This window comes from Chroicocephalus ridibundus, chromosome 6, assembly GCF_963924245.1.
Source record: "Chroicocephalus ridibundus chromosome 6, bChrRid1.1, whole genome shotgun sequence".
Classification (NCBI taxonomy): Eukaryota; Metazoa; Chordata; class Aves; order Charadriiformes; family Laridae; genus Chroicocephalus; species Chroicocephalus ridibundus.
In genome coordinates, this window is record NC_086289.1 from 57,991,495 (window position 1) to 58,017,693 (window position 26,199).

The 26,199-nt window shown below is 61.3% G+C and overlaps 3 protein-coding genes across 20 annotated transcripts in view; 1 reads left to right on the forward strand and 2 right to left on the reverse strand.

Moving 5' to 3' along the window:
• The window catches only part of KIF1A (kinesin family member 1A), a 42,366-nt gene extending 31,039 nt beyond the window's left edge, over window positions 1–11,327 (reverse strand). For 16 of the 18 annotated variants that reach the window (XM_063340028.1, XM_063340026.1, XM_063340018.1 and 13 more), the window contains exons 1-4: window positions 11,172–11,326; window positions 5,334–5,485; window positions 768–844; window positions 488–667 (exon numbers count right to left, since the gene is read on the reverse strand). In XM_063340028.1, the coding sequence (XP_063196098.1) occupies window positions 488–667; window positions 768–844; window positions 5,334–5,439 (363 nt within the window). In that variant the 5' untranslated portion in view covers window positions 5,440–5,485; window positions 11,172–11,326. Of the gene's footprint in view, window positions 1–487; window positions 668–767; window positions 845–5,333; window positions 5,486–11,171 lie in introns of all 18 variants that reach the window. The other 2 variants (XM_063340011.1, XM_063340010.1) reach the window with 1 other exon arrangement.
• Window positions 11,328–13,124: 1,797 nt separating this feature from the next.
• AGXT (alanine--glyoxylate aminotransferase) lies at window positions 13,125–17,370 on the forward strand. Its single transcript, XM_063339701.1, has 11 exons — window positions 13,125–13,427; window positions 13,548–13,740; window positions 14,080–14,144; window positions 14,223–14,323; window positions 14,554–14,624; window positions 14,953–15,037; window positions 15,283–15,378; window positions 15,639–15,708; window positions 15,807–15,902; window positions 16,111–16,239; window positions 16,677–17,370. Exons 1-11 carry the CDS (start codon window positions 13,173–13,175, stop codon window positions 16,782–16,784), a joined length of 1,269 nt encoding a protein of 422 aa, XP_063195771.1. The 5' UTR covers window positions 13,125–13,172; the 3' UTR covers window positions 16,785–17,370.
• Window positions 17,371–17,407: 37 nt separating this feature from the next.
• Window positions 17,408–23,017, reverse strand: MAB21L4 (mab-21 like 4). The gene is made up of 5 exons (XM_063339700.1): window positions 21,678–23,017; window positions 20,367–20,589; window positions 19,366–19,519; window positions 17,793–18,149; window positions 17,408–17,543 (listed from the first exon to the last, which is right to left on the reverse strand). The coding sequence occupies exons 1-5, from the start codon at window positions 22,156–22,158 to the stop codon at window positions 17,451–17,453; spliced, it is 1,308 nt and encodes a 435-aa protein (XP_063195770.1). The 5' UTR covers window positions 22,159–23,017; the 3' UTR covers window positions 17,408–17,450.
• Window positions 23,018–26,199: the final 3,182 nt, after the last annotated feature.

Below are 26,199 nucleotides of genomic sequence, written 5' to 3' on the forward strand. Positions count from 1 at the left end.
GCGGAGAGAAAAGCCAGGCTGCTCGTGGGGTGCCCAGACCACAGGGATTTCTACCTTCTCACCCCAAAAAACAGAGCACCTGAGTGCTTGGATGTGTCCTGGGGAGCTGGCAGAACCCCCCCCTCTCCTGCTACGGGAGGCTTAGCATCCCCAGAGCCCCCCCGGCGCTCTGCTGGGCCAGAAGACAACAGCTCTCGGCAAGCACAGCCGGCGGTGGCTCGGCGCTTGAACTACTGCTGCTTACAAACACCAGCCTTGTGTGGCCAGATCATAACTCATCCGTCTTGGAGGACTCCAGCATGATCCTCCTTGTCCCCCCACCCTCTGGCAGAGCCATGCCAGCTCTCTGACACAGCAGGGCTGTAGCAGACCTTGGCGAAGCCTGGTCCTGCTCCCACCTCGCTCCCCTCTTCCCTCCCCGCTCCGCTTTTCCTTTGGGCATTGCACTAGGACAAAGGGGACCAGGCAGCTTTTCACCAGGCGGTACCTGTGGGATGATGCCTTGCTGGTCCTTTTCCTGCTTCCCCATCATGGTGTAGGATTTTCCAGCACCTGTCTGCCCGTAGGCAAAGATGCAGACATTATAGCCTTCAAAGGCATGTTGCAACATCTCCTCACCAATGTCCCGGTACACTTGCTTCTGAGATGCATAGTTGATGTCTGCGGGCTGCAGAGAGGAGGGGAGACAAGAAGAAATTTGTCAAGGAGCTCCTCCTGCCTTTCCCCAGCCCATAGCTCCCGGTGGGCTCAGGCCTCCCGCCGCTTACCGTGGTGTGGGACCAGTAGGAATAGTCAAAGCTGAAGCTTTTTGGTGTCTCTTTAGGCTGCTTCGGGTTCAGGATAGCTAGGGGCAAACAGATGGGAACATGAGGACTTGGGGGTGCTGGTGGACGAGAAGCTCAACATGAGCCGGCAATGTGCGCTTGCAGCCCAGAAAGCCAACCGCATCCTGGGCTGCATCAAAAGAAGTATTGCCAGCAGGTCGAGGGAGGTGATTCTGCCCCTCTACTCCTCTCTGGTGAGACCCCACCTGGAGCACTGGGTGCAGCTCTGGAGTCCTCAGCACAAGAAGGACATGGACCTGTTGGAACGGGTCCAGAGGAGAGCCACAAAGATGATCAGAGGGCTGGAGCACCTCTGCTATGAGGACAGGCTGAGAGAGTTGGGGTTGTTCAGCCTGGAGAAGAGAAGGCTCCGGGGAGACCTTATAGCAGCCTTCCAGCACCTAAAGGGGGCCTACAGGACAGCTGGGGAGGGACTCTTTATCAGGGAGTGTAACGATAGGATGAGGGGTAACGGTTTTAAACTGAAAGAGGGGAGATTTATATTAGATATTAGGAAGAAATTCTTTGCTGTGAGGGTGGTGGGACGTTGGCCCAGGTTGCCCAGAGAAGCTGTGGCTGCCCCATCCCTGGAGGTGTTCAAGACCAGGCTGGATGGGGCTTTGAGCAGCCTGGTCTGGTGGGAGGTGTCCCTGCCCAGGGCAGGGGGGGTGGAACTAGATGATCTTTAAGGTCCTTTCCAACCCAAACCATTCTGTGATTCTATGAGGCCACCTGGCCACCCATGGTACCCCTGCCACCCACATCCCACTTATGAGGGTGGGGTAGAAGGGTAGTGGGGTTCAGTCCCAATAGGTCCTGGAAAGCAGGACCAGGAGCCTCCAGCACTGCAGATGGGTCCAGAGCCCCCAGACCCCACCAGTCACAGCAGAGGAGGTGGGTGTTGTGGCTGGCAGAGCCTGCACCAGCCCAGGGAGCAGGGCAGTCTTGCCCAAACATCCTGTGGGCACAGTGTGAAGAAAATGGCTCCCTCCCTCAGGCTCCTTCCTGCTCCGTCATCTGCCTGTAGGAGCCCAGCACCGGCAGGGGAGGATCACAGCCTTCCTTCCCCCCACAGCGCAGCCATGCCCAAAGCCACATATGTTGGTGCTGTGGGGTGGGAGCAGCCGTGGCCTCACGGGGGCCCTTCCAGGCCCCTGCCAGCTCCTGCATCTCCTCCCCTTGTGCTTTCTTTTGGGTACCCAGCCCCAGCAGGGTGATTAATGCCTCGTGTTCCACCGCCAGCGGAAACAAGAGCCTGCTTTTTCCCATCCCCTGGTGAAAAGGACGTTGCCATGGAAATTGGAGACTGCATCACTTCTCTTCCTCACTCGCTGCTTTTTTTTTTGCCCCCATAGAGCGTTTATGATGGGTTTTTTTTCTGAAACAACAGATGCGTCAGAAGAAACCCAAACCAGCGGGGTAATCACGAGATCCAGTCATCAGCAATATTAGGTGACATTGAAATGACCTTGCAGGCTGGTGCAGCACAGCTCCTGTGCCTGCAGCCCCCAGCTGCTCCCTGCCACTGCCAGGGACGAGGAGGCCGTACAGCACCAAGGCTGATGGAGGTTCCTCCATCGCAGCCCCAACCTGCCCGGCGCCAGGGACGGTGCTCAGCCAGGGCTCGCACCCGCTTGGGATTCAAACTGGGACCTTCCAAAGCAGTCCCAGGCACGGCACAGCCTGCTCCCCTGGGGTCAGATGCCCCAGTGTGTGGCGTTATGGATATGGATGCTTTCTGCTCCTAATTCCTCCTCCACTGCCACAATGGATTCTTCCCTAGGAGGGATCCACCGCTTCTGGCCTGAGATCTGTCCATCCCTGCCCGAAAAGGCAGCAAGGCGGGCAGGTGAAGGGCGGGAAGCGGGGGGTCAGGATTCAACACCAACCACAAAACTGCAGCACGATGCTGCGCGGTTGCCCCTTGCTGTGACAGGAGCTCTCTTGGTGCCCGGTTGGTGTGTTGAGGGTGTCTGAGCAGCCACTGCAAAAAGAAGCGGATGAGGAGGCCGTGCATGAAGTCGGGTGGAGCACCTCCGATGGCTCCTGGGGTTCACCTGGCAGCTCCACCATGCCGCCTGCCCCGCAGCTCAGGTCTGTCTCTGCCCTGCAGAGGTAAACCTTGCCGGAGTGAATGGGAGCATCACCCCCCAAAAAAATTAGTGCAATGTGGGCAAAAGCAGAAGCAGGCAGGATGGGGCAACACAAGGCGGCTGTTCAGCATCCCAGTGCCAGCCCACGCTGGGCACGGGGCGGATGAGCAGCCGGGGACGGCACCGGGCAGCTCCAGGCATCCCAGCTGCAGCCGCCCAGCTGGCCTGGCAGGCCGGAGACTGGGACGTAGGGGAGAAGGGAGCATACCAAGGGCAGAGGGTCTCCTATCCCCAAGCTGAAATGCTCTCCTCACGCCCCTTTAATTCCCATTTATTTACCCCGCTGTGGCTGGATACCGTTGGTGGGTTTTTTTCCTCTCTTGTGACCAGGCATCCCAGGGCTTTTGCAAAGCTGCTGCAAAAGATTTGTGCTCTGGCCAAAGGAGATTAAAAAAGGTTTGGGGGGGGGGAGGGGGGGGGCGCGTGGAGGCGGCAGACAGACATACAGACAAGAGGGGGAGGAGGAAAACATGTTGAGATGACCCTTGTCTTCATCCTGAAGAGTCAGTGGCGCGGCAGAGTGTAGCGAGTGGGCAAGCACTGGGCAGGATAAAACACAAGACCCACAGGAGAGAAAATAATCGCTGTATTTTAAAGCCCGCAGAAGCACGGCTCTGTCTGGAGAATATTAATGGCCTTGCAGGATGAAATCCGGGATCCCATCCTCGCTGTCCTGGTGGGAGCTGCCAGGAGAGGGGCCGGGGGTGTTGGTGCCTGGGCCAGGTCCCGTGGCCGCACACCGGGGGGGACACCACAGGAACAAAGCAGCAGTGTTGGCGGGCAGGCAGGCGGCCTCGGCACAGCGAGCCAAGGGGGCGGAGGCTGTCAGTTTTGGGGGCAAAAGGATGACAGAGAAGGGATGACCCCTTTCTGCCCTGGCCCCTGCTGCACCCCGCTCGGGGCTTAACGCATGAGGCAGAGCAACCACCTCCCCCACCCCAGTACGTGCAGGGGTCTCTGAAAATGGTCCCGGGAAGGGGGAAACTTGCTCTCATCCCCCCTCAGACACATTTATTTTTGGCTTCTCTGCAAGGAGCTTGGAGGGCTGAGCCAGGCCCGCTCAGGGGGCTGGGGGGTAGGGACAGGCAGCTGGCACTACTGGCATACTCCTGCCTTCCAGAGCCGGCAGAAGCAGGCAGCAGAGCCCCCCGCTCCGGCACCTTCCCCCCAGCCCCTCGTCCGAGGGGATTAGCCGACGGTTTGTCTATTCATGGAGAAAAACCTCGCTGTCAGCAAAGGGCTGGCCAGGGCACTGCCCCTGCCTGCAGCCCTGCCGGCCCCCCCAGCACAGCCAGGGGGATGAAGGGCTGGGGGTGGCAGGATGGGCACGGGCAGATTGCTCTGAGCAAACACGGCCGTGGCGGAGGCAAGGGATGCCTGATGCTCTTGACTAGGTCTGGGGCGTGGAGGGTCCCCCCCCAACCCATTGGGGCCAGAAAGGCTTCCTCGCTGCAAAGGGAGCAGCTCTGCATCCCAGGCAGACGGAGCATCACTGCGCAACTGGGCAGGGAGAGCCTCCCCCCTCACCGCAGGATGAGAGAGACCAGCAGACAATGCCTCACAGACCTCCCCGTTCCCGCTCCCCAGATGAGCGGGGAGCCCAGCGGGGTCACAGAGCCACTCTGCACCCTTGGGTGCCCTCCTCTCCTTCCTGCCGGGGTTGTCATGGCAGCCCGGCGGTGCATGCTGCGGGGGTGGCTGGCGCCGGTGTTTCACCCACCGCCGCCAGTGACGCAGGAAGCCCTGGGCAGGCAGGAGAAGGAGGGAGGGAGTTATTTTAGATGGTGTCCCATCTGGAGGCTTCCAGAGCCAAAGAGGAAGGATTCGGCCACCTTTCCCACCCAGTACTTCCAGCAGCTGTCATTTAAAGAGAGATGAATGCTAGACAGGCTCCTGACGAGACACAGGCAGCCCCAAGCCCCCATGCTACATCCCTCCTCCCCGAGCACACCGTTCCCTTGGCAAACCCTGCTCCCACCCTTCCATCCGTGGGCAGGCAGCCACGGGCTGGGCACCCTCGGCCCCACATCCACCCACCAGCGATTCCAAGCTCTTCTGATACTTCCTCCCCAGTCGCCTGCCAGGGATGCTGCCCTGTTTAGTACCACCAAAACCCAAGGGCTCGGTGCCACGTACATCCCACCACTGCCGTTTCAACAGCGGGACTGCATTTGCCCGTGGGAAAGGTGACATCTCACCCCCTATTTCCTCCTCCAAACAACCCCAGGTGCTACTGCATCTGCACCAAAGATCCCGGCCGCCTGGTGCTCATCGCTGCAGCCGGACCACACACGCTCCTCCCCAGGCAGCACCCAAACCCTTCCCGAGCCCCTCTGCCCCCAACACCGGCACTCACTGGTGGTGCTTCCTGACATCTGGATAATGCATTTAGATTCCCGGCTCATCTCCCGGGAGTTGAAGGGCCGGACGCGCACTGCTACCTTCACAGATGCTCCCGCCATCACGCCGGCCAGAGGTGGGTCCTGCTAGTGGGGAGCAATGGCTGTCCTGCAAGGAGGGGAGAACAGGGGATTAGGAAAGCTTGCACCCCAATCCCCACATTGCAGCTATGCCAGAAAAATGAACAGAAAGCCTGTACAATAAAACTTCCCAGGAATGCTGATTTGCCTCTGCCTGAAAGTTGACATTTTGTTTCGTCCCTCGATCTGCCCGCGTTTTGCCTGTCTTGCCTCCCCCTTGTATCTCGGGCCAGGACCTCCCTGATCGGTCCCAGGGAACATCCCTGCCCTTACCCCATGGCAGCACCCAGTGCCTCGATCATCCTCAGCATCCCCCGATGGGTGCCCACAGCAGGGGACAGGACCGTTTAGGCACCGTCAGCATCAGTATGACCCCCGAGGAGCGGTTTTTCCATCCTGGGGTGCCAAAGGCACTGAACAGGTGCCCCTCACTTGCAAGCAAGCCCGCAACCCCCTGCCCATAACCCAAGCCTCCTGCCTCTGCTCCAGCCTCAGCGGAGCAGGGACTGGGCAGCAGGACTGAGTGGAGGTGGGGAGGAAAACTATGGCATTAGTGTTGAGAAAGGAGGCGGGTGTTGAACACAACTGCTGGTATTTGCCTCTCATTCAGCTCCCAGCAAAAGCAGAAGCGCAGCATCAGCAGGAGCAGCAAGCCAGTGGGGGTCACACTCAGACGAAGCTCCAGCTCACAACCATTTTTCCACTCCTTTTGCTAATAAATTATTAATCACAAACCTCACAAGACAAAGCAAACTGCTCTCTAACATCTCCCAGAGCAGCTGCTCATCCCAGCATTGGTATCCAGGCTCTCTGCAGCTGGTCCCACCTTCCCTGAGCCCCAATTAAGCCCCACTAGTGTTGGCCAGAAAAGGATGCCGGGGTCCTTCCCTTGACCACCGGGTCCTTCAGGATCAGCCCTGATAAAATTCATTCCTGCCTTCTAACACCCACCTCCTCTCCCGCCTGTCCCCTGCTCCCTGACGCCCCACGCGGAGCCTGGCGGTGGAAGAGGAGCTCCGCACCCTACAGCACGGGCGGGCACCGGCTCCTCTGGCATCCCTACCTGTGGGACTCCTGCCTGCGGGACTCCTGCAAGGTGTTTGCAAATGCCCTGGGGCTTTTTGGGCCTGGTCTTTGCCAGTGGGATGCTCGTTGCCAGTGGGATGCTCATTCTGGGAGGAAGGAGATCAGGAGCCAGCAATGGCACAGCTCCGGTTACATGGACCACGACCCGAAAGAAGTGGAGCAGTAAGGATGGATCCTCAACATGAGGTGGGTTTTCCCATGGTGAAAATGAAAGATACAGCTGAATTTGTGGAAAAGGAGGGGGGGGGGAAAGAAAAAAAAAAAAAGAACAAAATAAAATCACAGAATGGAAAGTGTCCCAAGAGAAGGAGATGGCTTTAAAACTAACCGAGGTTTGACAGCTCCAGTTTCATTTCCAAAGGGGGTGGGAGAAAAACCAATGTATGCTCTGCCCAAAGGCAGGTATATTCATGGCACAGTGGAAAAATTTGCAGCCGGAAAGCATTACAAGCTCGGTACTATGTTTCAAAAATGCTTCACCTGTTTTAAAAGCATCCCCAACAGCAGGGGGACAAATCTTCTCCTGCTAGAGTTCCCAAACCCTCCTCTCACCGCCCCACTGGGACGGCTCCAGAGCTCCCACTGCGCTCAGACAGTGATCGCACCCTTAAATCCCAACAGCTCCAGACTTCAGGCATTTGGTCTCAGGCTTTCTCAGGCACAGGTTATTTTAAGCGGGCGTTTAACACCACCATTGAGTCCCTGAGCCGGCGAGTGGGCTGCTGCATACCAACGGGCCTCTGCCTTCTCCACTCCGCTGCCGTCTCATCAGATGGGGGAGAGAGGAAAAATTATACAGGAGTCCATGCCAAAGGGGAATGAAAAAGTTGGTTTTCCCATGAAACGACGGGATATAATCCTAGGTAGAAGGCCTGCATCCTCACAAGGCCATCGGCTCAAGCTGCTCCACCATGTGGCACCACTGGCGCTCAGGGACGATGGATTTGTTGCTGGGCTAAACGCCATGCAGCATCCGACAATTGCCCGTGTCAAACACGCAGCAGGGATAGCTCTCTTCCCCCCCACTTTGCAGCCTCTCCAGCTCCCAGGGCTATGGAAGAGTTGGGTCAGGTCTCCAGATTCCCGCCTTGCGGCACAGCACTTGGCAAGAGCCATCGGCACTGGAACAACACACCCATCAGGGACCCCAGGACTGACCGCTGCCCACCGCGGGCAGCTTCAGACCCTGCCCTCATTCTCTCCCGCCCCTGCGCCATTCCCATCACATCCTCCTCCAGCCCTATCGCTTCCCGTGAAGAAGCTCTGGTTTCTCCTTCATCCCACTTTTCCGGCGTCTCGTCTTGCTGCATGCTCTCCATTGCTGGCTGCTTGCCCTCCTCTGCCAGGAGGGCCTGCTCAGCCCCACACCAGTACCCCCCCAGCCCACCCTTGCTGGCCACGAGAAGCCCCCTCCTCACCAGCAGGACCTTTCCTCTCTCCCTGCCATCCCGATGCCCACATCCCGGCATATTCCCAGCAAGCCATCCGGCTCGCCTAGCCCAGTGGCACGAACTCCTCTCCCTGCTGGTATTCCCTGCCGCAGAGCAGCATGCTGGGCTCCATTTTCTTGTCTCCATCCATTTCTTTCAGCTTCCTCGGTCGGCAACGGGCCACTCCCCTCCTGCTCCTCTGCGGCTCTCCAGTCCCATCTCCGACACAGCGGCGCGAGGACCCCAGGCAGTGCTGTGCTCCCTTGGGGAGCGCCAGCAGCCCCCTGCCCAGCTCCTTCCCGAGCCTCCTCTCGTTCCCCTGACTCTTATTTTCCCGTCTTGGCCGCAGGGACAAATTCAGCCTGCAGCCCACGTAACACAGCAGCACCACCAGCCATCGCTGGCCGCAGGCGCTCAGCATCCCACAGAGAGAGGGGACGCACTGCAGCGGGCAGGCCGTGGGCAGGCAAGGCAGGGGAAGGCAGCCTCCCCCAGGGCAGGTGGGTGGCTCGAGCCCAGCCAGCTCGCTTCGCCTGGGGACAGTCACCTACTGCCTGCTTAATCCGCCGTCGAGAGAAATTCAATAAGCCGCTATCAGCCTTTCACTGGGAGCAGGCCAGCACCGTGGCCCCACTCCCCGCCTGCCTCCTCCTGGGGTCACCCCACACACAACGGAGATGGCAGAGGAGGACAGGAGAGTCCCCGGGGCCATGGTGCTGGGGTGCACATCTGGACCTGGCCCCCAACTCTTCCCCCCCAGCCCTGTGCTGCGCTCTGCCCACCCGTACCAGCACACCCGCCAGCCCTCAGTGATGAGCAAAACACCTAGAGAGCGATGATTAACTGGATCAGCTAAGATTAATTGGGCAGAGATTAGCTAAAGAGAGCTCTCTTAAGCCCGAGGGCTACCAACTCGCAGACCTCCTGCCGCTGCTGAGAGGTGACCAGTGGGATGGGCAGCATCGTCCCCAAGTGCCACCTGCAGTGACCTCTGCCCCTAAGCATGCTGCAGGGACATGCCATGCTGCCCGTCTCCTGGGTACTGCAGGACACCAGGGATCGAGTGATGCTAACGCGGGTCAGCACAGCCAGGATGCCCCACTCGCTGCTCCCAGCACGGGGCAGGGGCTGCCTGCAGCTCTGGCAGACGAAGAGCTGCCTGCGCCGAGGGAAATCCAAGGCGAGTTTCTCCTTTTGTCTGCGCGCATCCCTGTGTCACCTCGGTGGCGAGGGCGGATGCCCCATCTGGCTGCACCTCCCGAGCCACGATGCTCTCAGCCGCCGACGGGCTTTGTTTTAATGAGCCCTTCCCCTGCACCCCTCGTTGGGGGCCCCCGGCTCTGCCTGGGACCGCGGGACCCTGCCCTCCCTCTGGGGACAGTGGGGGACCCTGGAGGCAGCTGGCCCAGATGACACGGCACCATTGGCTGCCAGCCGAGCCCGGAGAATCCTCCTGGCTCACCTCCCGCCCCGCACGGGGGCAAGGGGCAGTGACGGTGCAGTTTTCCCCAGAGCAGCACCCGCAGGCAGGGAAGCAGCTGGGAGGACAGCCCAGGGCTGGAGCAGGCACCCCTGCATCCCCAGCTGAAATCCAGCCCCCCACTTCCCCAGTGCCATCATGGACACCATGCCTCCTAGCCTCCTGCCTGCCCTCATGGGGGATATGGCTTCGGGACACTGTTTACAGCTCTTCAAGAATTTCAATAGGGATTAAATTGGCAGATAGCAGATTTAAGGCCGCAGATGAAGGGGTTTGCTCCCTATCCCTTCTGCAAAGGCGAGTCACCTCCCACTCTGTCACCCATTCCCTCCATCCTCTCTTCTGCACACCAAAACCCACAGCGGGGAAAAGCCACGTGAAAAAGGCAGCAAGCTCCAGTGGGCTACCAGCACGGCTGCACATGGAGAGGGGTGGCGGCAGCCAGGGGTGGTAGTGGGGAAAATAGGTCCTGACACTCCCGGCGGTTTGGGGGCTGCAGCTCTGGCCACACACAGGGAGGCAGGGGGGTGTTGGCGGCATCTGTGCCAGCGCCAGCTGCCACCTCCCAGACAAAATGGAGGTCAGCGGCAGTGTGTGGGGATGGCAGAGCCCACCACACCCCTGGCTGTATCCCAGGGGAAACTGCTGCTGCTCCCCTCCCGCCTTCCCCCCGAGTCCCATGCCACCAAGGCCACCTGCCAAGGGGCTGCTCCGGGCACTGGGGCGTGGAAGGATGGCTGTGGGGTGGCAGGGGAGATGCTCAGCTCATTCCTTGACCTCCGCAATCCCCGCGGATGAGGTGTGGGACCTGAGCAAGCAGGACACCCCAGTGCACAGGGGGTCTGCAGGGTCCAGAATGCTGCCATGTGGGGGACGAGGAGGAGGAAGAGGAGGAAGACAATGGGGCAGGTGCAGGGCTGCTCCCTGGGAGCCAGGGTGGCCAAGCGTGGGGCTCTGCACCAACCTGTCCGCCCAGGGACCACCCCCAACCTTCAGCCAGAAGCCATAGGCGCTGGCCCGCAGTGACATGGCAGCCTTCACCCAGCTGCCCCTAAGCCCAAGGTCAGCAGTAGCAGCTCGTCCTTGCAGGGCAACTAAGAGCCTCGGCTTCGCAGCACCTTTGCCAGCCGCCCCTCCCAGGCAAGAGCCCCAGCCAGGACACCCGCTGCTACCTCCAGTGCCATCGTTGACTCTGAAGCGTAATGATGACAGAGCAAGACGGCTTAGCTTCATGCCCAAAGCCACCCGCCCCAGAGGGCAAGAGCAGGGGCAGCTCTGGGGTGAAAAGAGGTCCGTGTGCCCCCTCCCACGGGCTGCAGGCATGGCATCCCCTCTCTCCCCACCCCAGGCCAATGCTGGGGCTGCAGAGGCATCGCCCTGTCCCCGGGAAGGCCCCCCCGCGGCGGGATCCTTCTGGAAGCCGGGGCGGCACCTGCCGACTGCAGCGCTGGGGACCAGCGGGCAGCCGCCGCCCGCCCTCCTTCCCTCCCCAGCGCCTCGGGGGACCCCGCAAAATGGCCGCCGGACGCAGCCCCCCCACCCCCTTCGGCCGGGCACCCGGGCGGGCGCGTCCCGCTCACCCCCGCTGCGCCTCGCCGCCGCCGAGAGGGGCGGCACCGCCATCCCGGGGCAGCCCCGGCGCTCGCGTCCGCGCTGCCGCAGCCCCGCCCGGGCGCGGCGGGGCTGCTCCATCCCGTACGGTGCCGCCCGCGCCCTACCTGTGCCCGTGCCCGTACCCGTGCCCGTGCCCGGTTCAGCGGGGCGCAGCGCTCAGCCGCGGGCGGGAGGCGCCGGCATGAGGCCGAGCCGCGCGGTGCGGTGCCGGTGCCGGTGTCGGTGCCGGTGCCGGTGCCGAGCAGCCCCGCCCCTGCGGTCCCCGCCCGCCCCGCGCACTGGTTGGCCGCCGCCGCCCTGAGAAGAGGGGGGACGGGACCGGGAGGGCGCGAGCTGGGGATGGGGCGGTGACGTCAGCGCATCCCCCCCCCCCCCCCCCCGCCCCGGTCCGCGCTGCGGAACCGCCGCAAGGGCGCGGGGAGGGGCGGGGCCCCCCCGCGTCGCCTGACAACCGTCGCCTGGCAACCGTCTCCTAGCAACCGCCCCCCCCCCCCCGCCCGCCATCCTCGGCTCCCCCGGGCGCGGTACCCCGGCCCCGTCGGCACCCTGCCCCGGGGAGAGCCACCCCCACCCGGGCCGCTCGCCGGCCCCAGGCCCCCTCTCCGGCTCCGGTCCCCGGCGGCCCCGGCTGTCGGCATCCACCCCCGGTGCAGAGCTTCACCCCTGCGGGCCGCTGAGCCCCGCCGCCCCGCAGCCCCCGGGGTAGCAGGGTCGGCTCCCTGTCCATCTGCGCTGGGGAATTCAGACCCAGCGCGGAAAGAAGATTATGCCTTCGCCACCAGCTGTTTCCAGCAGCGCATCCTCCTCCCTCGCCCCTCCGCGCCAACCGCGGGGCCACACGTCCCCTCCCTGTGCCAGCCTTTCCCCGAGCCTCCCCGGAGGACAGGCAGCAGAGAGGTCTTCATCCACAGCGGGGGTGGGCCTGCAGCGGGTCTCTCCTGCCAGTGTTTTAGGGACCGAGCATTTTGGCCATGCTGTGAGCATCCAGCAGCAATCCTGGCAGCGGGGAGTCCCCTCATGGGTGGGGCACGGGATAAGGGGCTGGCTAGGGACCTCTCAGGGCATCAGGACTTTCCATCCTCACTTGGGTAGGTGATGACTGGGCAGCAGTCCCCAGGCTAACTCTGGTTTTCATCACCCATGTGGTGTCAGCCACACTGGCTCCCACCTCCGCTCAGAGATGAGCACCTGGCTGCCCCGGCAGAATTGCCCTCACCCGGCACCATTCCAGCCCCTCACACCTGCCCCAAATGCCTTCAGGTCCAGCCACCCAGTGCCAGCTCTGCTGGGCGGGAATTTCCACCCCATAACCATCATCCAAAGCCCAAAGCCAAATGGTGGCGTGCCTGGCCAGGGACCCGCTCCTGGACCTGACAGGAGCTGGCAGTGGGCAGCCTGTTTGCATTTCAGAGTATGGATGGCAGAGGATGGGTATGATACAATGAACCATGGGCACATGTGGCAGGTGACAGGGACAGCATATTGAACAGGAACACATGGCCTGTGGCATCATCAGGTCACGCTGTGATGCCTGCAAGCCAGGCTGAGCCTGCAGAGCACAGCTCACTGCGGCAGGGACTGCGACCATGTCCCATCTGATGGCTCTGCCCTTGTGCAAACCATCCCGCTGGCCATCCTCCTCCAGGCGGCTGTCATTCTTCAGGTGTCCTTCTGCAAGGCAGGTCCTCAGTTAGGGAAGATGTGGCCAAGAGAGCTTTGTGCTGCTGGAGGAGTCGTGACCGTGGCAGCTGTGCTGGGCTGGTCCCAGCACAACCATCCCATGTCATGGGAGCTGTGTGCCCAGGAGCACGGATCCCACCTGCTGGGATGGTGCTGTGAATCATCAGCCATGGTGTCCTGGGGGCCATGGGGACGGGGTCTGCGTGGGTGCTTGCTTGCCCAGAGGCTGGAGTGCTTGGGGAGCAAGCCCCCTCATGACTAACAATGGGGAACCCCCCAAAATGAGGGGGCTGAGACAGCAGGGATGGTGCTGGTGATACATTAATCGGACATGGAGGTGGCCAGGGGCAGAGTCCGGGCTGGCAGGGGGAGCACCGAGTCCCAGGGTCAGGGTCCACAGGAACACGGGACACTGCTGGCACAGGATGCGCTGTGCTGCGGTGCTGCGTGCTGCGCGGGCAGCCTCCACTGCTCCTCTCCTCTGGGCTCGGCTCCTGGGGATAGCAAGGCGCAACATGGCCACCAGCCTGCTCCGTGTGCCCCCGCCCCAGAGCCTTCTCCGGCCACTGGCTGTACCAGAGAGACTGCTTCTTGGACCAGGGCCCAGCAATGTGCCCCCCCGCATCCTGGCTGCAGGTGGCCGGCAGCTCCTGGGCCACATGCACCCCGAGGTGCTGCAGGTGAGTTACCCCAGCCCAGCCTTCCTCCTCTCCTCTCCCTCGCCCCCCACAAGGGGCTGGAACAGCTTTGCTGGGGTGAGGGGGGCAATAGCGGTGCCAGTCGGTCCCCTGCCACCGCAGGTGATGGATGAGATCAAGGCAGGCATCCAGTACGCCTTCCAGACACAGAACCGTCTGACCCTGGCCGTCAGCGGCACCGGCCACTGCGCCATGGAGGCTGCCTTCCTCAACCTCCTGGAGCACGGTGACACTGTGTTGGTGGCTGTCAACGGCATATGGGGACAACGTGCTGCTGACATTGCCAGGAGGCTGGGTACGCTGGGGACAGCCGGACAGCACCGGTGGGGTTCAGGGGACTGGGCTTGCGGGCCAGATGCCAGAATGTGACCCCTGGCTTGCTGTCCCCATCCCAGTGGCAATGGCCAGGGACACAACTTCTGTGTCCGGAGAGCGCTCCAAGTTTTTTCCAGGGTGATGCCCGTCTGCTTATCATGGTTTATGGCTTTTCCACTGGGCAAATCCATGGGAGGCCAGAGCATGTTGGGTGGCCACGCTTCTGGTTCATGCATGACTGATTCCCCCATGGAGCAGGTGTCTGCCCAGTGGGAGGCATGCCCAAACCTCACTCTCTCTCTGCCCAAATCTGACCCAGGAGCCAATGTCCATGAGCTGCTGAAGCCCCCGGGCGAGTATTTTGCTCTATGGGACATCGAGGAGGTGAGTGCCAGCTGCAGTGCAGGGCAGTGGGCATGAGCCAGCCCTGGGGACGGTCACTTTCCCCTCTGTTTCATGCAGGGCCTGGTGCGGCACAAGCCCTCGGTGCTCTTCATCACCCACGGCGAGTCCTCCACGGGGGTGCTGCAGCCACTGGAGGGGCTGGGCAAGCTGTGCCACCGGTCAGTGCACAGCAGGCACCTGTTGGGGCTGGCAGCACCCCAGGGTCACCCTTGAGGATTGGGGCATGGGGATTTACATGCCCCAGACCCTCCTCTGACTCTGTTGCGCTGGAAGCAGTTGGTGCCAGCGAGACATGCGGCCTTGGGGGGACTGGGGTGCTGGGGCTGCAGGCAGAGGGGTGGCTAGAGAAGGTGGCAGGCACACCAGGCTGAGCTCTGTCCTCCCACAGGCATGGCTGCCTGCTGCTCGTGGATGCAGTGGCATCTCTCGGGGGAGCCCCCATCTTCATGGACCAGCAGGGTAAGAGTCACAGTGCCATCACAGGCACCCAGGGGACAAGAGGGCTCATGCCTGGGCCAGGGAGGAAGAGGAGTGTGATCAGCTCCACTGCCCATATTTCAGGCTAGCAGCACTAGAAACTGGTCCAGCTGCAGCCAGAGTGCATGTTCCCCTCAGGGGGACCATCAGTAGTGTGGAGTGTCCCCCAAAGCAGGCCAAACACAAGCAGGACCTGCAGCATGTCCCACCCTGTGCTTCCCACCCACCACTTGTGTCTGGGTTGGGGGTGCTCAGCGTTTCCATGCTGGGAGACCCCAGTCCCTAAGAAGCTGCCTCCCCTCTTGGGCAGAGATCGACGTCCTATACTCAGGCTCTCAGAAAGTCCTCAACGCTCCCCCCGGCAGTGCCCCCATCTCGTTCAGCAACCAGGCCAGGTAAGGGCAGCCCTGTCCCACAGGGAGGAAAGGCGATGGAGCTGGGGGGAAGGCTGTCCCCTCCCCGGCTTTGCCAGCCATCCACTCCAGCCCAGCTCTGGAGAGCACGCCCGGCAGCAGCTCTGTGGGGTCAGAGCCTGGCCCATCCCTGGGCAGCAATGGGTGCTGGAGCCAAGCTCAGCACTCATTTCAAGGGCCCCTGGAGCTGATGGGGTCAAGGTCCAGCTCCTCCTCTGCTTTGCCAGGGAGAAGATGCTGAGGAGGAAGACGAAGCCCCCATCCTTCTACCTGGACATGGGCTGGCTGGCAAACTACTGGGGCTGTGACGGGGAGCCACGAAGGTGAGGGTAGGCTGTGCCAGGACAAATGTCCATGGCCAAACCACTGCAGCCTTTCCGCTGGCTTGGGGGCTGCCTGCCCTGCAGGGTTCAGGCCTCGTCTCCCCGTCACCCTGTCACTGGTCACAAAGCAGCTCTGGATACTTGTAACCCCTCTGCAAAGAGAGGGAAGACACCACACCCCAGTTCCCCCCCACTGTGAGCCCTCCCATCTCGGCCACCAGCTGGGCCGAACCCACCTGGGTGCCTCTTGGGTTTTGCAGGTATCATCACACAGCACCGATCAACAGCTTCTTCAGCCTGCGGGAAGGTTTGGCCATGCTGGCAGAGCTGGTGAGCAGCACTAGGCAGGCAGGGGAGCACCAGCAGTGCTGATGGGGTTTGGGGGAGTGGTGAGTGCCAGGACCTTCTCCCTCCTTCTTTGCCCACAGGGTCTGGAGAGCTCGTGGGAGCGCCACCGGGCCAACTGTGCCCAGCTGTGCAAGGGGCTGAGTGACCTGGGGCTTGAGCTCTTTGTGAAGGAGGAGGTGGGTACGGGGCGAGCCTACCACCATGGTGCAGGAACAGTGTGAGGACGTGGTCCTGCATGGCTGGAGATGTGCCTGGGCAGCTTTTGATGCTGGAGAAAAAACTCTCCCTCCTAGTGATGCTCTCTCCTGGCAGGCCGCTGGCCTCACCAGGGGACGGGGCTGTGGCCAGGAGCTGCAGATTTAACCCGGCTTCTCTCTTCCACAGAAGGCAAGACTTCCCACAATCACCACCATCAGGGTGCCTGAGGGCTATGACTGGAAGGACATTGTAGCCTTTCTCATGGACAACCATGCCATCGAAATCACTGGGGGCCTGGGCCCCTCAGTGGGCAAGGTGGGCAGCATCCTCCCCTCCTGCTGCCCACGGCTGGGCATCGAACCTGCCTGGTGGCTGCATCCATCAGCAGCACACCCCATGATTAACTGGTGCTCTCTGGCTGCAAACAGCAAACACACGGCTGGATGCATCCCATCGCCTGCAGCAATGCATAGCGGCTCCTAACCACACACAATTGCTACGAGTAATTGAATAACCGTGCACATAATTAGCAGGGTGACACATCTTTAGAGGAAATGCATTATACAGGAGCAAGCAGGGCATTGCGCACATGCACTCAAGCCCGTCCGCATGCATGGCTGCTCCTCGCATACCCCCTGCTCTGCGCGGGACCCTGCGCTCTGCTGCCAGCTGCTCTGCTCAGAGGGAGACGGCACTGGGGCACGGCTGCGAAGGTGAGCGCTGCAGGGAGACGCTTGTCCTTCTCCCCCCAGGTCCTGCGCATTGGCCTCATGGGCTGCAACTCCACCAGTGGCAATGTGGATCGTGTGCTGCGCGCCCTGAGAGATGCCCTCGGGTGCTGCCGCCGCAGCAGGCTGTGAGCACCCCTGCAAAAGGGGCATCTGGACGAGGCAGCACGGTTCTCCCTCTCGTGCCCAGCTGCAGGCAGCTGGCAGGCAGAGGGGCTCCGCTGCTTCTCCAGGGTGCTGGCAGGAAATGCTGCAACCACCCAGGAACCCAAGCCAGAGCAGGAAGGAGAAGCTGGAAGAGCAGGGGTTGTGGAGGTGAGGGCTACATCTCAGTGAACTTGGGATATGACTCAAAACCCCTCCTCCCGGTCCCATCGCAGGGTCACCCCTCACCCTGGTGGCCTGGCCCATCAGCTGCTCCCTTTCCCCTGGCCCCAGGGGACGGCAGCCCTACTGCAAGCTGACCCAAGGGCTAGATGCAGGATCCTACCACACCTCCCTTCCCCTCCTAACACCATCACCCACAGCTGTCCCTGCACCAGAGCCCCACAGCGCGGGAATCATCCATCCCCCCCAGATTAGGTACCCTGGGATGAAACACCGATGCCGGCACCCAGCTCTACCAGGGAGCTGAGAGGCTGTGCATCCCCACCCAGCTGCAGTAGACACGGGCTCGCTCCCTGGTACCATCTTTCCTCAATAAAGCAACATGGCAGCGTGCCGCTCCCTGGTCCTGTAGCTCGCCTTGCAGCCCCCTGAGTTTTGAGACATCCAGATGGGGCGACAGCAGGGTCCCGCTCAGCTCTGCTGGGGGATTTCTCGCCGGATCTTGGAGAGGAGCTGGGACATTGCTGAGCGGCGTGCACCATCCTGGATCTGGTACACCTGAAACTGAGTGGAAGCAAGTGGGGAGTGAGGGGAAAGGGCTCCCTGCTCTGCTCGAGCCCACGCCCCAGCATCGCCAGCCTCCCCCAGCCTCCACGGCAGGGTTGGGCAGCACATGCCAGCAGCTACCAAGGGCCAGAGAGCTCTGGGGCATAAATTCCAGCACATCCTAAGCTGCACAGCTCAGGTGGTTTCTAGTGCTGCCGCGCTCTGCCTCACAAGACCAGTCCAGGACCAAAACCAGGTCCCCGTTACCTGGCTGAGCAGGATGTCAAAGTAGGCTGTGTTCCAGTAGGACCCGTCCTTGGCAGGGAGCTGGAGGAGGGCTCGGGTGCCGGCGTCTGCCTGCCAGCTGTCAGTGCGCACAGGGAGGCCAAAATGGAAGCGGAGGAAGCGTTGGGGGTCCTGGGCGAAGCTCTCCACTTTACGGAAGAGGGAGGCAAGGTCCAAGGGCTCTCTTTGGAAGAGGTTCTCCTCCGGGTGCAGGAAGTGGGGCAGGCGCCGGGTGGCCAGGCAGCGGAGGAGGATCACCAGGAGCCTGTAGACAGAGCCCTCCAGGTCCTGCCAGTCCTCTGGGGAGGGGAAGAGCTCTGTGCTCCACAGCAGCACCATCTGTGGGGAGGGAGAGAAGGCTGTGGGATCGGGCGCTCCCCACAAAACCTGTGCCTTCACACCCCGCAGGTCACTGCGCAACAACCCGTGGGCCTGAGCCCTCAACTCAGACATCACATCCCCAACAGCCTCGGGCTGCGCAGGATCGCGGAGCTGCTGCGTTGGCTGCTGCAGGCACAGCCGATGGCCCGCCACGTCTTAGTTCTGAACCTTTGCTTCACTCCCCAAAGAGCACCTGTCTCAGCTCTGTGGCAGGTCCCAGCTCTGCAGCAGCTCCAAAACAACACACCCAAGCTTTCCACAGACACCAAGCAATAGTAAAAAGCCCTGCTTGTGGTTTCCATCAGCCACTGGCAAGGCAGATGAACCCCCAGCAGCTGCCACGCCAGCTTCCTCAGCACCACGGTGGCAAACAGCCTGGCATCGATGCCTTTTGGTGTCATGTTGTAATGGGCAACGCACACAGCGGGCTGAAGCAGAAGATGCTTTTTTGAAGGACAGATGCATACTGCACCCTTTTTTAAAAAAAAAATAATTAAAACATCAAAGAATGAACATAAAGCAAAACTCACAGGATTTGGGTTACTTGGAGCTGGAGCCATTATCTCAGCAGAAGATGACTTTGCCTGCTTCTCCACCCTGACCTGGAGAGCCGCCACAAGGCAGGGCACACCTGGATTGTGCCACCAGGTGCTGTTCCCCAGCACGGCCCCTTTCCCAACCAGCATCACCAGCTGGCATGGGTCCAGAGTGCCGAAAACAGGTTTGGTGGGGAGTGAAGGGTTTTGTCAGAAGAAATGCCACCCTCAGCCCTGCACGGGCACCTCCCAGCATGCTGAGGCACAGGACAACCGGTGGCATGGCAGGCACGGTGATGCAATCTCCAGCATGTCCCCTGCAGACACAGGAAGCCTGTGTCAGGGGATGGCTGGCACATAGACACAGAGCTCCAGCTCTTAACGGTCAGGGTGCTTCAGGCTGGAGATTACTGGTTCAATCCAGCAAGCACCTGCCATTTGCAAGGAAGAAGGATCAAACCCCTCTAACCATGGCTGGTGGTGTGCCATGGGCTGGTACATCCCAAAGCACTGCAGGCACTTGGGTTTGTTGCTTTGGATCTTCTTCCAGCAGCGACTTGACTGTGGCAGAGTGCAGTGGAGCAGCCTTGGCTCTGCCTGCCCAGAGAGCCATGGTCCCGCCAGCAGAACCTACCTACCTTCAGGTGGTTGAAGGTGAGACCACCTTTTCCACCCTCCTCTCCCCAGTCCTGGCTGCGGAGCTGGTTGAGCAGGCGAAGGCTGTCCAGACGGGGTCCCTTCAGTGTGTCTACTGCCTGGAGCAGCTTAAGGATGGGGAGGTGAGTGGAAGATCTGCCGAGAGAAAGTGGGGTCCAGTGAGAGGGAGGATGGAGACTTGCATCCTCCCAGCTGGGGAGAGGATACCTGCAAGTGACCTGGCGCATGGGGACCTCCCCCAGCCACCCACGTGGCCCCAGACAAGCAGCATCCTGAATCCACCTCCCATACCCACCTCTGGTGGAGAGGGACTGTGGAGATTTGCAGCATGATAAGGAAGCTGCTGAGCAGTTCCTGCCTTCCCAGGAGGGACAAGAAGCGGGGCGAAGTGGGGTTGTGCTCCTCTACATGCAGCAGGCTGCCCTGGGGGGAGGCTGGATTGGACCCCAAGGTGGGGCTGAACATCCAGCTGAACCACATTGTGCCTGAAATAAGCCTGGGCTGGTCCAGCCAGATGCTTGGCCCCTCCTCAGGGCCGGGCAGCTGTGCTGGCAGATGAGATGTGTGTCAACCCGGCCCCTCTCCCTCCCACAGCCTGCCCTCGGAGGCACCTCGTCAACCTGCTGCTGCCAGATGCCCAGGCTCGCTCCCGAAGCCAGAGCAGTGATCTGAGAGCTGCCACCCACTGTGTGGCTGGGATTCAGCTCCTGCAAAAAATCTGGGGGGGGTTCCTTCAGTTGCATCGCCCTCCCTCTTTCCTTGAGCTGCCTGAAATTTGGCTGAGGTTTTTTCCCAACATAGAAAAACCACGAATGACAACGGGGCAGTGGGTTTGGGCATCACAAGGGGTTGATTTCACCCTCCTATCGACACATGCCTTCCACTTTTCCATCCCCTTTTTGCCTACACCCAGCAGTGCTGCTGGACTGGGTGGATCCCTGGGACAGAGTCAGCCCGCTGTGGGGGCAGCCGAGCGGCTCACCTCCAGCAATGGGGAGAGGCTGGGACAAAGTGGGCCTCTTCCGTGGCCTTCCGGAGGCTGCCTTCAGGAAAGCCCCTGTCGCTCTGCCGCTCCTTGAGCCGGAGCGACTCCTGCCACCTCTTCACAACGGGAACAATGTTAAAGCGGACAGTCTTCCAGCCACCGCGGATCAGCAGGGAGAGCTCCATAGTATCTTCCTGCAGATTCTCAGCGCTGAGGTCACCTAGATGCGGCGGGTTTGGTTAGAAGGTTACCGCAGCCAGTCCCACAGGCTAAACCGGGTATGTGCCACAACGCCCATGGGCACGTCCCACCCCACTCAACTCATCCCATTCCAATGTTGCGGTTTGGCTGCAGTTCCCCAGCAAAAGCTATTCTCCAAACCCCGCTGGGGTGGTTTTTGGAAAGGAGCATCGCTCCAGCGGGTCTCAGGGCCAGGCCAGTGGCTGTGGGCGCAGAAGGAAGCCCCAAGTGGCCGAACGGGGACATGCTGCTGGGTGGCTGAACAGTGCCAAGAAAAACAACATGGTTCAAGAAAAAAGGACCAGGAAAGGTCTCAGGTTGTGGGGGCAGAGGAAAACAAAGGGCTCTGGCTTGGCTGAGGAGGAAGGAGGGAATGGTGGGCTTTCTGGGGCTGGGTTAAGAGACTTTCAGACCTGCTGCTCCTCTCACATCACCTTTCCATCAGGGCTGAGATTTACTTCAAGAAGTACCTTTGGACATGGAAATGTGTGAAAAAGCTCATGAGACCCCTAGGGGCATTCCCAGGATCCCTTCCACACCATGTCCTGAGGACACTGCTCCTAGCTGACGCCCGTGTGCGCGCAGGGTCAGACCCACGCCCCAAGGTCCCTGTGCAACCCTGATACGCTTCCAGCTCGCTCTCTAGACAGCCTTCTCCAGGAAGCAGGGTGCATTGGAGGCCAGGAGAGATGGGGGGAACACAGTTAGGTTGAGCCAAGCACACCAAGTCCCTGAGCAAACCCTCCTTGGGGACTAACGGCAGGGGTGGGTGAACTCCCTGTGAAGCTGCCACCCATTAAGGAGGGTGCCATCAGCTGAGGGTGAAGATGCCCGAGGATGAGTCTGCTGCCATGGGATGGCAGGGAGTAGTTTGCATCTCCCCTTCCTTAGCTGAGGGCAGAGCCTGTCCCAGTGCTTGGCAGGGCACTTGCTTGCTCACTCGCTCATGCAGGCTTCGGGCTTATGCCCCAGCACGTTTGCACAGGGCCCTCTGCTGAGCTGGGCTCCCCTCCCCAGCTGCACTGGAGGCAGCTGCTGCCCTGGGAAGCACCCAGAAAGCATACGCACCTGGCTGAAGCAGGAACTGGCGTTGGCAGTGCACGATGGCCGAAACAAGGAGCTCTTTCAGGTGCTGGAGGACTTTGCCCGGAGCAAGGCACCCTGCACCACCCCGCTCCATCACACCCACGGTGCTGGTCCAGTCCTCCAAGTCGGTCCCTGGAGAGGGCACTTCCAGACAGCAGATGCCCAGCCCTGGACAGTGCTTGGTTGGGGTGTCCCCAGGCTGGCACGCCACCACCCGCAGGGCATCACCATCAATCTGCAGGGGGACTTCCAAGGTGACAGCATCCTCGGAGGTGCAGAGAGCGAACTCAAAGGCTTCCAGGTTCCTGGCGTAGTCCACGAGGAAGCGGGGCTCCCTGGCGTGGACACCCTCCAGCAGGGTCAGCAGGATGTCCTCGGCCCGCTGGAAATGCTCCAGCCGCTGCCTCTCGCGGGACACAATCACCCCGAGGTAGCTGTGCCAGTGGGAAGCGCTCGCTGCCATGGCAGCTCTGCAGCCGTCCCGAGCCTGCTCCAAGCAGGAGCAAAACTATGTGGGCAGGGAGGGCAGGGCTGGGAACCTGCACGGGGCGGGCGGAGGGAAGCCGCAGTGGGGCGTTGGCAAGCACCACTGCTGGGTGAGCGCCAGGAGTCCCGTGTTCCCCCCGGGGCAGACCCGGGGCAGGGGACCGAATCCCACCGTGGCCTCCCCAGCAGTCCGGCAGGATAACGAGGGATGCTCAGCTGGCAAGTCGCACCAGGACCACGCTGTGGTCTCCCACCCCTCTCCCGGCACCGGGGCTTGCGTGCTGGCAGCATCCCCTCACAGCCAGTGCCAGATGAAGGCGAACCGCTGCCCTCCCGCCCTGGCCCAGCTCGGCTCAGCAGGCCCAGCTGTCTGGGGCTGCCGGGGCAGGTCTGCTCTGCGTCTGAGCTGCGCCCACGGGAGCTGGGAGCCGGCTCACGCTGGCGTCGGGGCCGGGCTGCGCCGCGGTGGCCGTGGGAGGGCCGCGGGACCCCGCAGCCGCCGCACAGGTAAGTGCTCAGAGCAGCCCTGCCCGTGGCTCCATCAGGCTCAGGCTCAAGGTCAGGCTTGCCAGGCGTGGGGCAGCCCCCAGCTGCCCTCGGCCGGGCAGAGACCCCGGCCCCAGCCAGGCTCCACGCCTGGGCCCGGCCCGCCCCGCCGGTAGGCCCCGGCCCGCCCCGCCGGTAGGCCCCGACCCCCGGCAGCACCGCCCCGCCGCGCCCCTCCCTCAGCGCGGCGGCCGCGGTCGCCATGCCGACGGCGCTGGGAGGCGGGCAGCATCGCCACGGCGCGGGGGGGGGACCAGCAAAACGGCACTTTCGGCCCCGACAGCGCTGGGCAGCGGCGGGGAGCGGGCGGCGGCGCCAGCGGCGGCGGTCCTCAGCCCGGCTGCCGCCAGGAGGAGCAGTTGCTGCTGAGGCAAGGGCCGTGCTTTGGGTCCGTCCCTGCCCTCAGCCCTCCGGCATCTCCCACAAATCCCGCAGAGGGGACTGCACGCCGTGCCCTCCCCGGGGCAGGTTCCTCAGCTTCGCAGGCGCCGAGCCGGAGCTCTTAATAATTAAAGCCCGCGGATGGAAGGGAGGGCTCTCCCAGCAGGACGGCACGGTTCAGCGACCCCGGGCTTCCCTGCAAGCCGTTCCTGGCTTTGGTCAGAGCACCGAAGGGAGTGGGGGATCCATGACAGTGGGAACCCCCGTGGGAAGGGGGTCACAGCCCATTGTGGGGCCCTGGGACCACCTCTGGGGAGAGGAGAGAAAGCCATGGGGCTCAGGGCCAGTACTCCCACCTCCTGTGGTTCAGGTTCTTTATGGCCCTTTTATATAGCCCAGACAAGGTTTCTGGATCTCCCCGGGGTGGTTTCCAGTTTGTCCCCGTGCCTCCTTCAGTCCCGCATGGCTGAGGAGTCACCTTCCAGGTGGGGGTCTGTCCCTCACGGCCGTCTGTCCTTATGCCAGCTGAGCTCTGGGGAGCAGTGCAGGCAGCTCAGGCTGCGAAGGCAGCAGCCCTGCTGCAGGCGCAGCGGGAGAAGGCAGAGCTGCCCAGGGAGCAGGCTGGCTGGTGGCACAGCTGGCCACACATCTGGCCAGCCGGGAGAGGTGGGAGCAGCTGGAGGTGTTGTAGATGCTGCCTGATGCCCTGCGACGGGAGGCAGCTTGGAGCAGGGGTGCTGGGGTGCAGAGAGGGGTCCCCCTTGAAGCAGGGGAACAGCCACTAAGGCCAAGCAGGCAGCTCAGGGTGGCAGGTCTGGCCCCTGCCTGAACTTTCACGGCTGGAGGGACGTTGCCCGGCGCTGTGACTTGTGCGTGGGGACTGTGGGGCGTGAGGCTACCCTGTGCCTGCTGGGATCCTTCCCTGCTGCCCTGGGAGCGCCCGAGCCAGGCACCGTGGGGATGTGGCCAAGGCAGATGCCACCCAGCAGAAGGGAGAGGAGCTGGAGCAGAGAGGGGATGGTGCATAACCCAGCGATAGGCTCAAACGTAGCACATCTCGGGGGAAATGTTTTCCAGCAAGAAGGTCAGTTAGGCCATGGAAGACATGGCTGGAGCATGCAGTGCTTGGTGTGGACAAGTCACTGGGAGACTGTGGGGAATGGCCTGGCACTGGCATAGGGGTCGCTCTGAATGAGCTCATCGATCGTTTTCCACCTTGGCGTTTTATGGTTCTATGAATTTTCACTCCTTTAGAAACAGGAGAGAGAAAACAATCCAAAAATAAGAGCAAGGCCAAGCGAAAGAGAGAAAAAACCCTAGGGACACGGGAGCACTTGACGTAGCAGGAGTAGGCAAGGGGCTGCAGCGAGCCCCTAGCATCCCTCAGTTGTCCTGGGTTGAGCGACACAGGACTAATCTCTCTTCTAATGCTGGGGAAAACTGCACTTTTAGAAGACTCTAGTGTGTGAACTCGTGAAAATACGTACTTTATCGCCAGCTAGGCTATGTGGGATTCAAGGTCTCAGTGTTTTCAAGCCTTGCCAGGTGCAGGGATGAGGAGCGAGGCCTGGGCATTTGACCTGGGCTGGCCAACAGGGTTATTTCATACCACGAATGTCACATTCTATATAAATTAGAAAGTTTGCTGAGTAGTCACTCTCTCCCTTGATGGCAGCAGTCCAGAGAACTTCTTTCCCCAGTGCCAGACCCCTGAGCCCTTCTCTTCCTCCCGAAGCCATTGCGCTCACAGTGTCTGACATTTATTGTCCACTGCTGGGAATGCACGGCTTCCTACTGATATAACTGGCTGAGTATAATTCTTGTATATCTCATATTAGTATCTGGATTAATACTGGTCCTTTAGTATTATTGTTAATTATTTAGCCTTATCCTATTAAATCTACTTATATTTCAATCCTCATGTTTCCTTGCTTTCCCTGATTCCCCTTTCTGGGTGGGAAGGGGTCATCGGGTGACAAAATAATTGTCTAAATGGCAATGAATTGCTACGGGTTTTCTCAAACTGTAACAGCCAGCTCACCCCTCCATAGGACGCCGTGCACAGCATCACTGCTGAGCCCCGGTCCCTGCAACATGCTGCTACAGCCCACCAGAAAGACGCGGGGGTTTGAGTTGGCAAGTGGAAAGCTGGCGGGGAGCAGGGAGACTGGAATGCAGGAGGTAGGTGATGCTCTGCCCCAGCGCCCCAGCTCTGCACTGGCCCCAGCACCGGCACCCCTGCGCCCCATGAACCTCCCGCCCGGAGCGGCACGGCCCCCGGCAAAAAGGCTGGGATGAGGAGGGGGGACACAGGCAGGGGAGGTAGAGAGGAAGGGAGAGTAATTTAACATGACAGGCTGTTTATTTTGGCAAAAAGGGTCTCTTTTCAACAGATTTCAAAGCCTGGCCCCGGGGCCGGGGGGGGACCACACAGACGAGCAGGAGAGCAGGGGTGCGAGGAGGGGTTCGATGGGGCACCCGGACCAAGGAGAGGTAGAGAGGAACCCCTCACCTGCTTGGCCCCCAGGAACCACCGGGTTTTCACAGCCCCGGGTGTGCTCACATGCTCCGGTGGAGCTCCCCCCCTCCCAGGGTGCCCCCACGGGCGCCCGCGCGCTCCCGCACACACGTGCTTGCCTGCACGCACCCGCGCACGTTCGCACGCTCCCCCAGCCCCTGCTCCTTCCTTCAGGCCAGGGCTCAGCTGGAGTCTTGGCTTCCCCCAGTGACATTTCAAAAGAGGCTGTTTATTAAAAAAAGAAAAAAAAAATTGCTAGGGAAGAAATAATTATTATAATCACATTAAGAGCTTTGGCTGTAAAAGCCCTGCGAGAGCACAGGGAAGGAGCTGAGGCTGCTAACCACAGGGAGCGTGGGGGGTGGTTTTCCTGCCTTGTACTCTTTTTTTTTTTCATTCCTGGTCCAACACCCCCCCCCCACCCCCCGCCCTTTTCCTCCCCATTATCCTGGGAAATGAAAACAATTTATTTAATGATGGATCGTCCCTTTCTCTGGTCACTGACCTTCTGGGTGAATTTCTGCTGAGCTCGGCGGAAAACGTGAGGCTGGGTTGTGGATCCCATCTGTGGGT

Excerpts from the sequence above, each read along its gene's own strand:
- AGXT (XM_063339701.1), top strand. The coding sequence starts at position 13,173 with ATGCGCTGTGCTGCGGTGCTGCGTGCTGCGCGGGCAGCCTCCACTGCT. Across the intron at positions 14,625-14,952 it reads CATCTTCATGGACCAGCAGG|AGATCGACGTCCTATACTCA; the intron begins GTAAGAGTCACA and ends CCTCTTGGGCAG. Across the intron at positions 15,903-16,110 it reads AGCTCTTTGTGAAGGAGGAG|AAGGCAAGACTTCCCACAAT; the intron begins GTGGGTACGGGG and ends TCTCTTCCACAG.
- MAB21L4 (XM_063339700.1), bottom strand. The coding sequence starts at position 22,158 with ATGGCAGCGAGCGCTTCCCACTGGCACAGCTACCTCGGGGTGATTGTG. Across the intron at positions 20,590-21,677 it reads CCAGTTCCTGCTTCAGCCAG|GTGACCTCAGCGCTGAGAAT; the intron begins GTGCGTATGCTT and ends CGCCGCATCTAG. Across the intron at positions 18,150-19,365 it reads TCACCTTCAACCACCTGAAG|ATGGTGCTGCTGTGGAGCAC; the intron begins GTAGGTAGGTTC and ends CCCTCCCCACAG.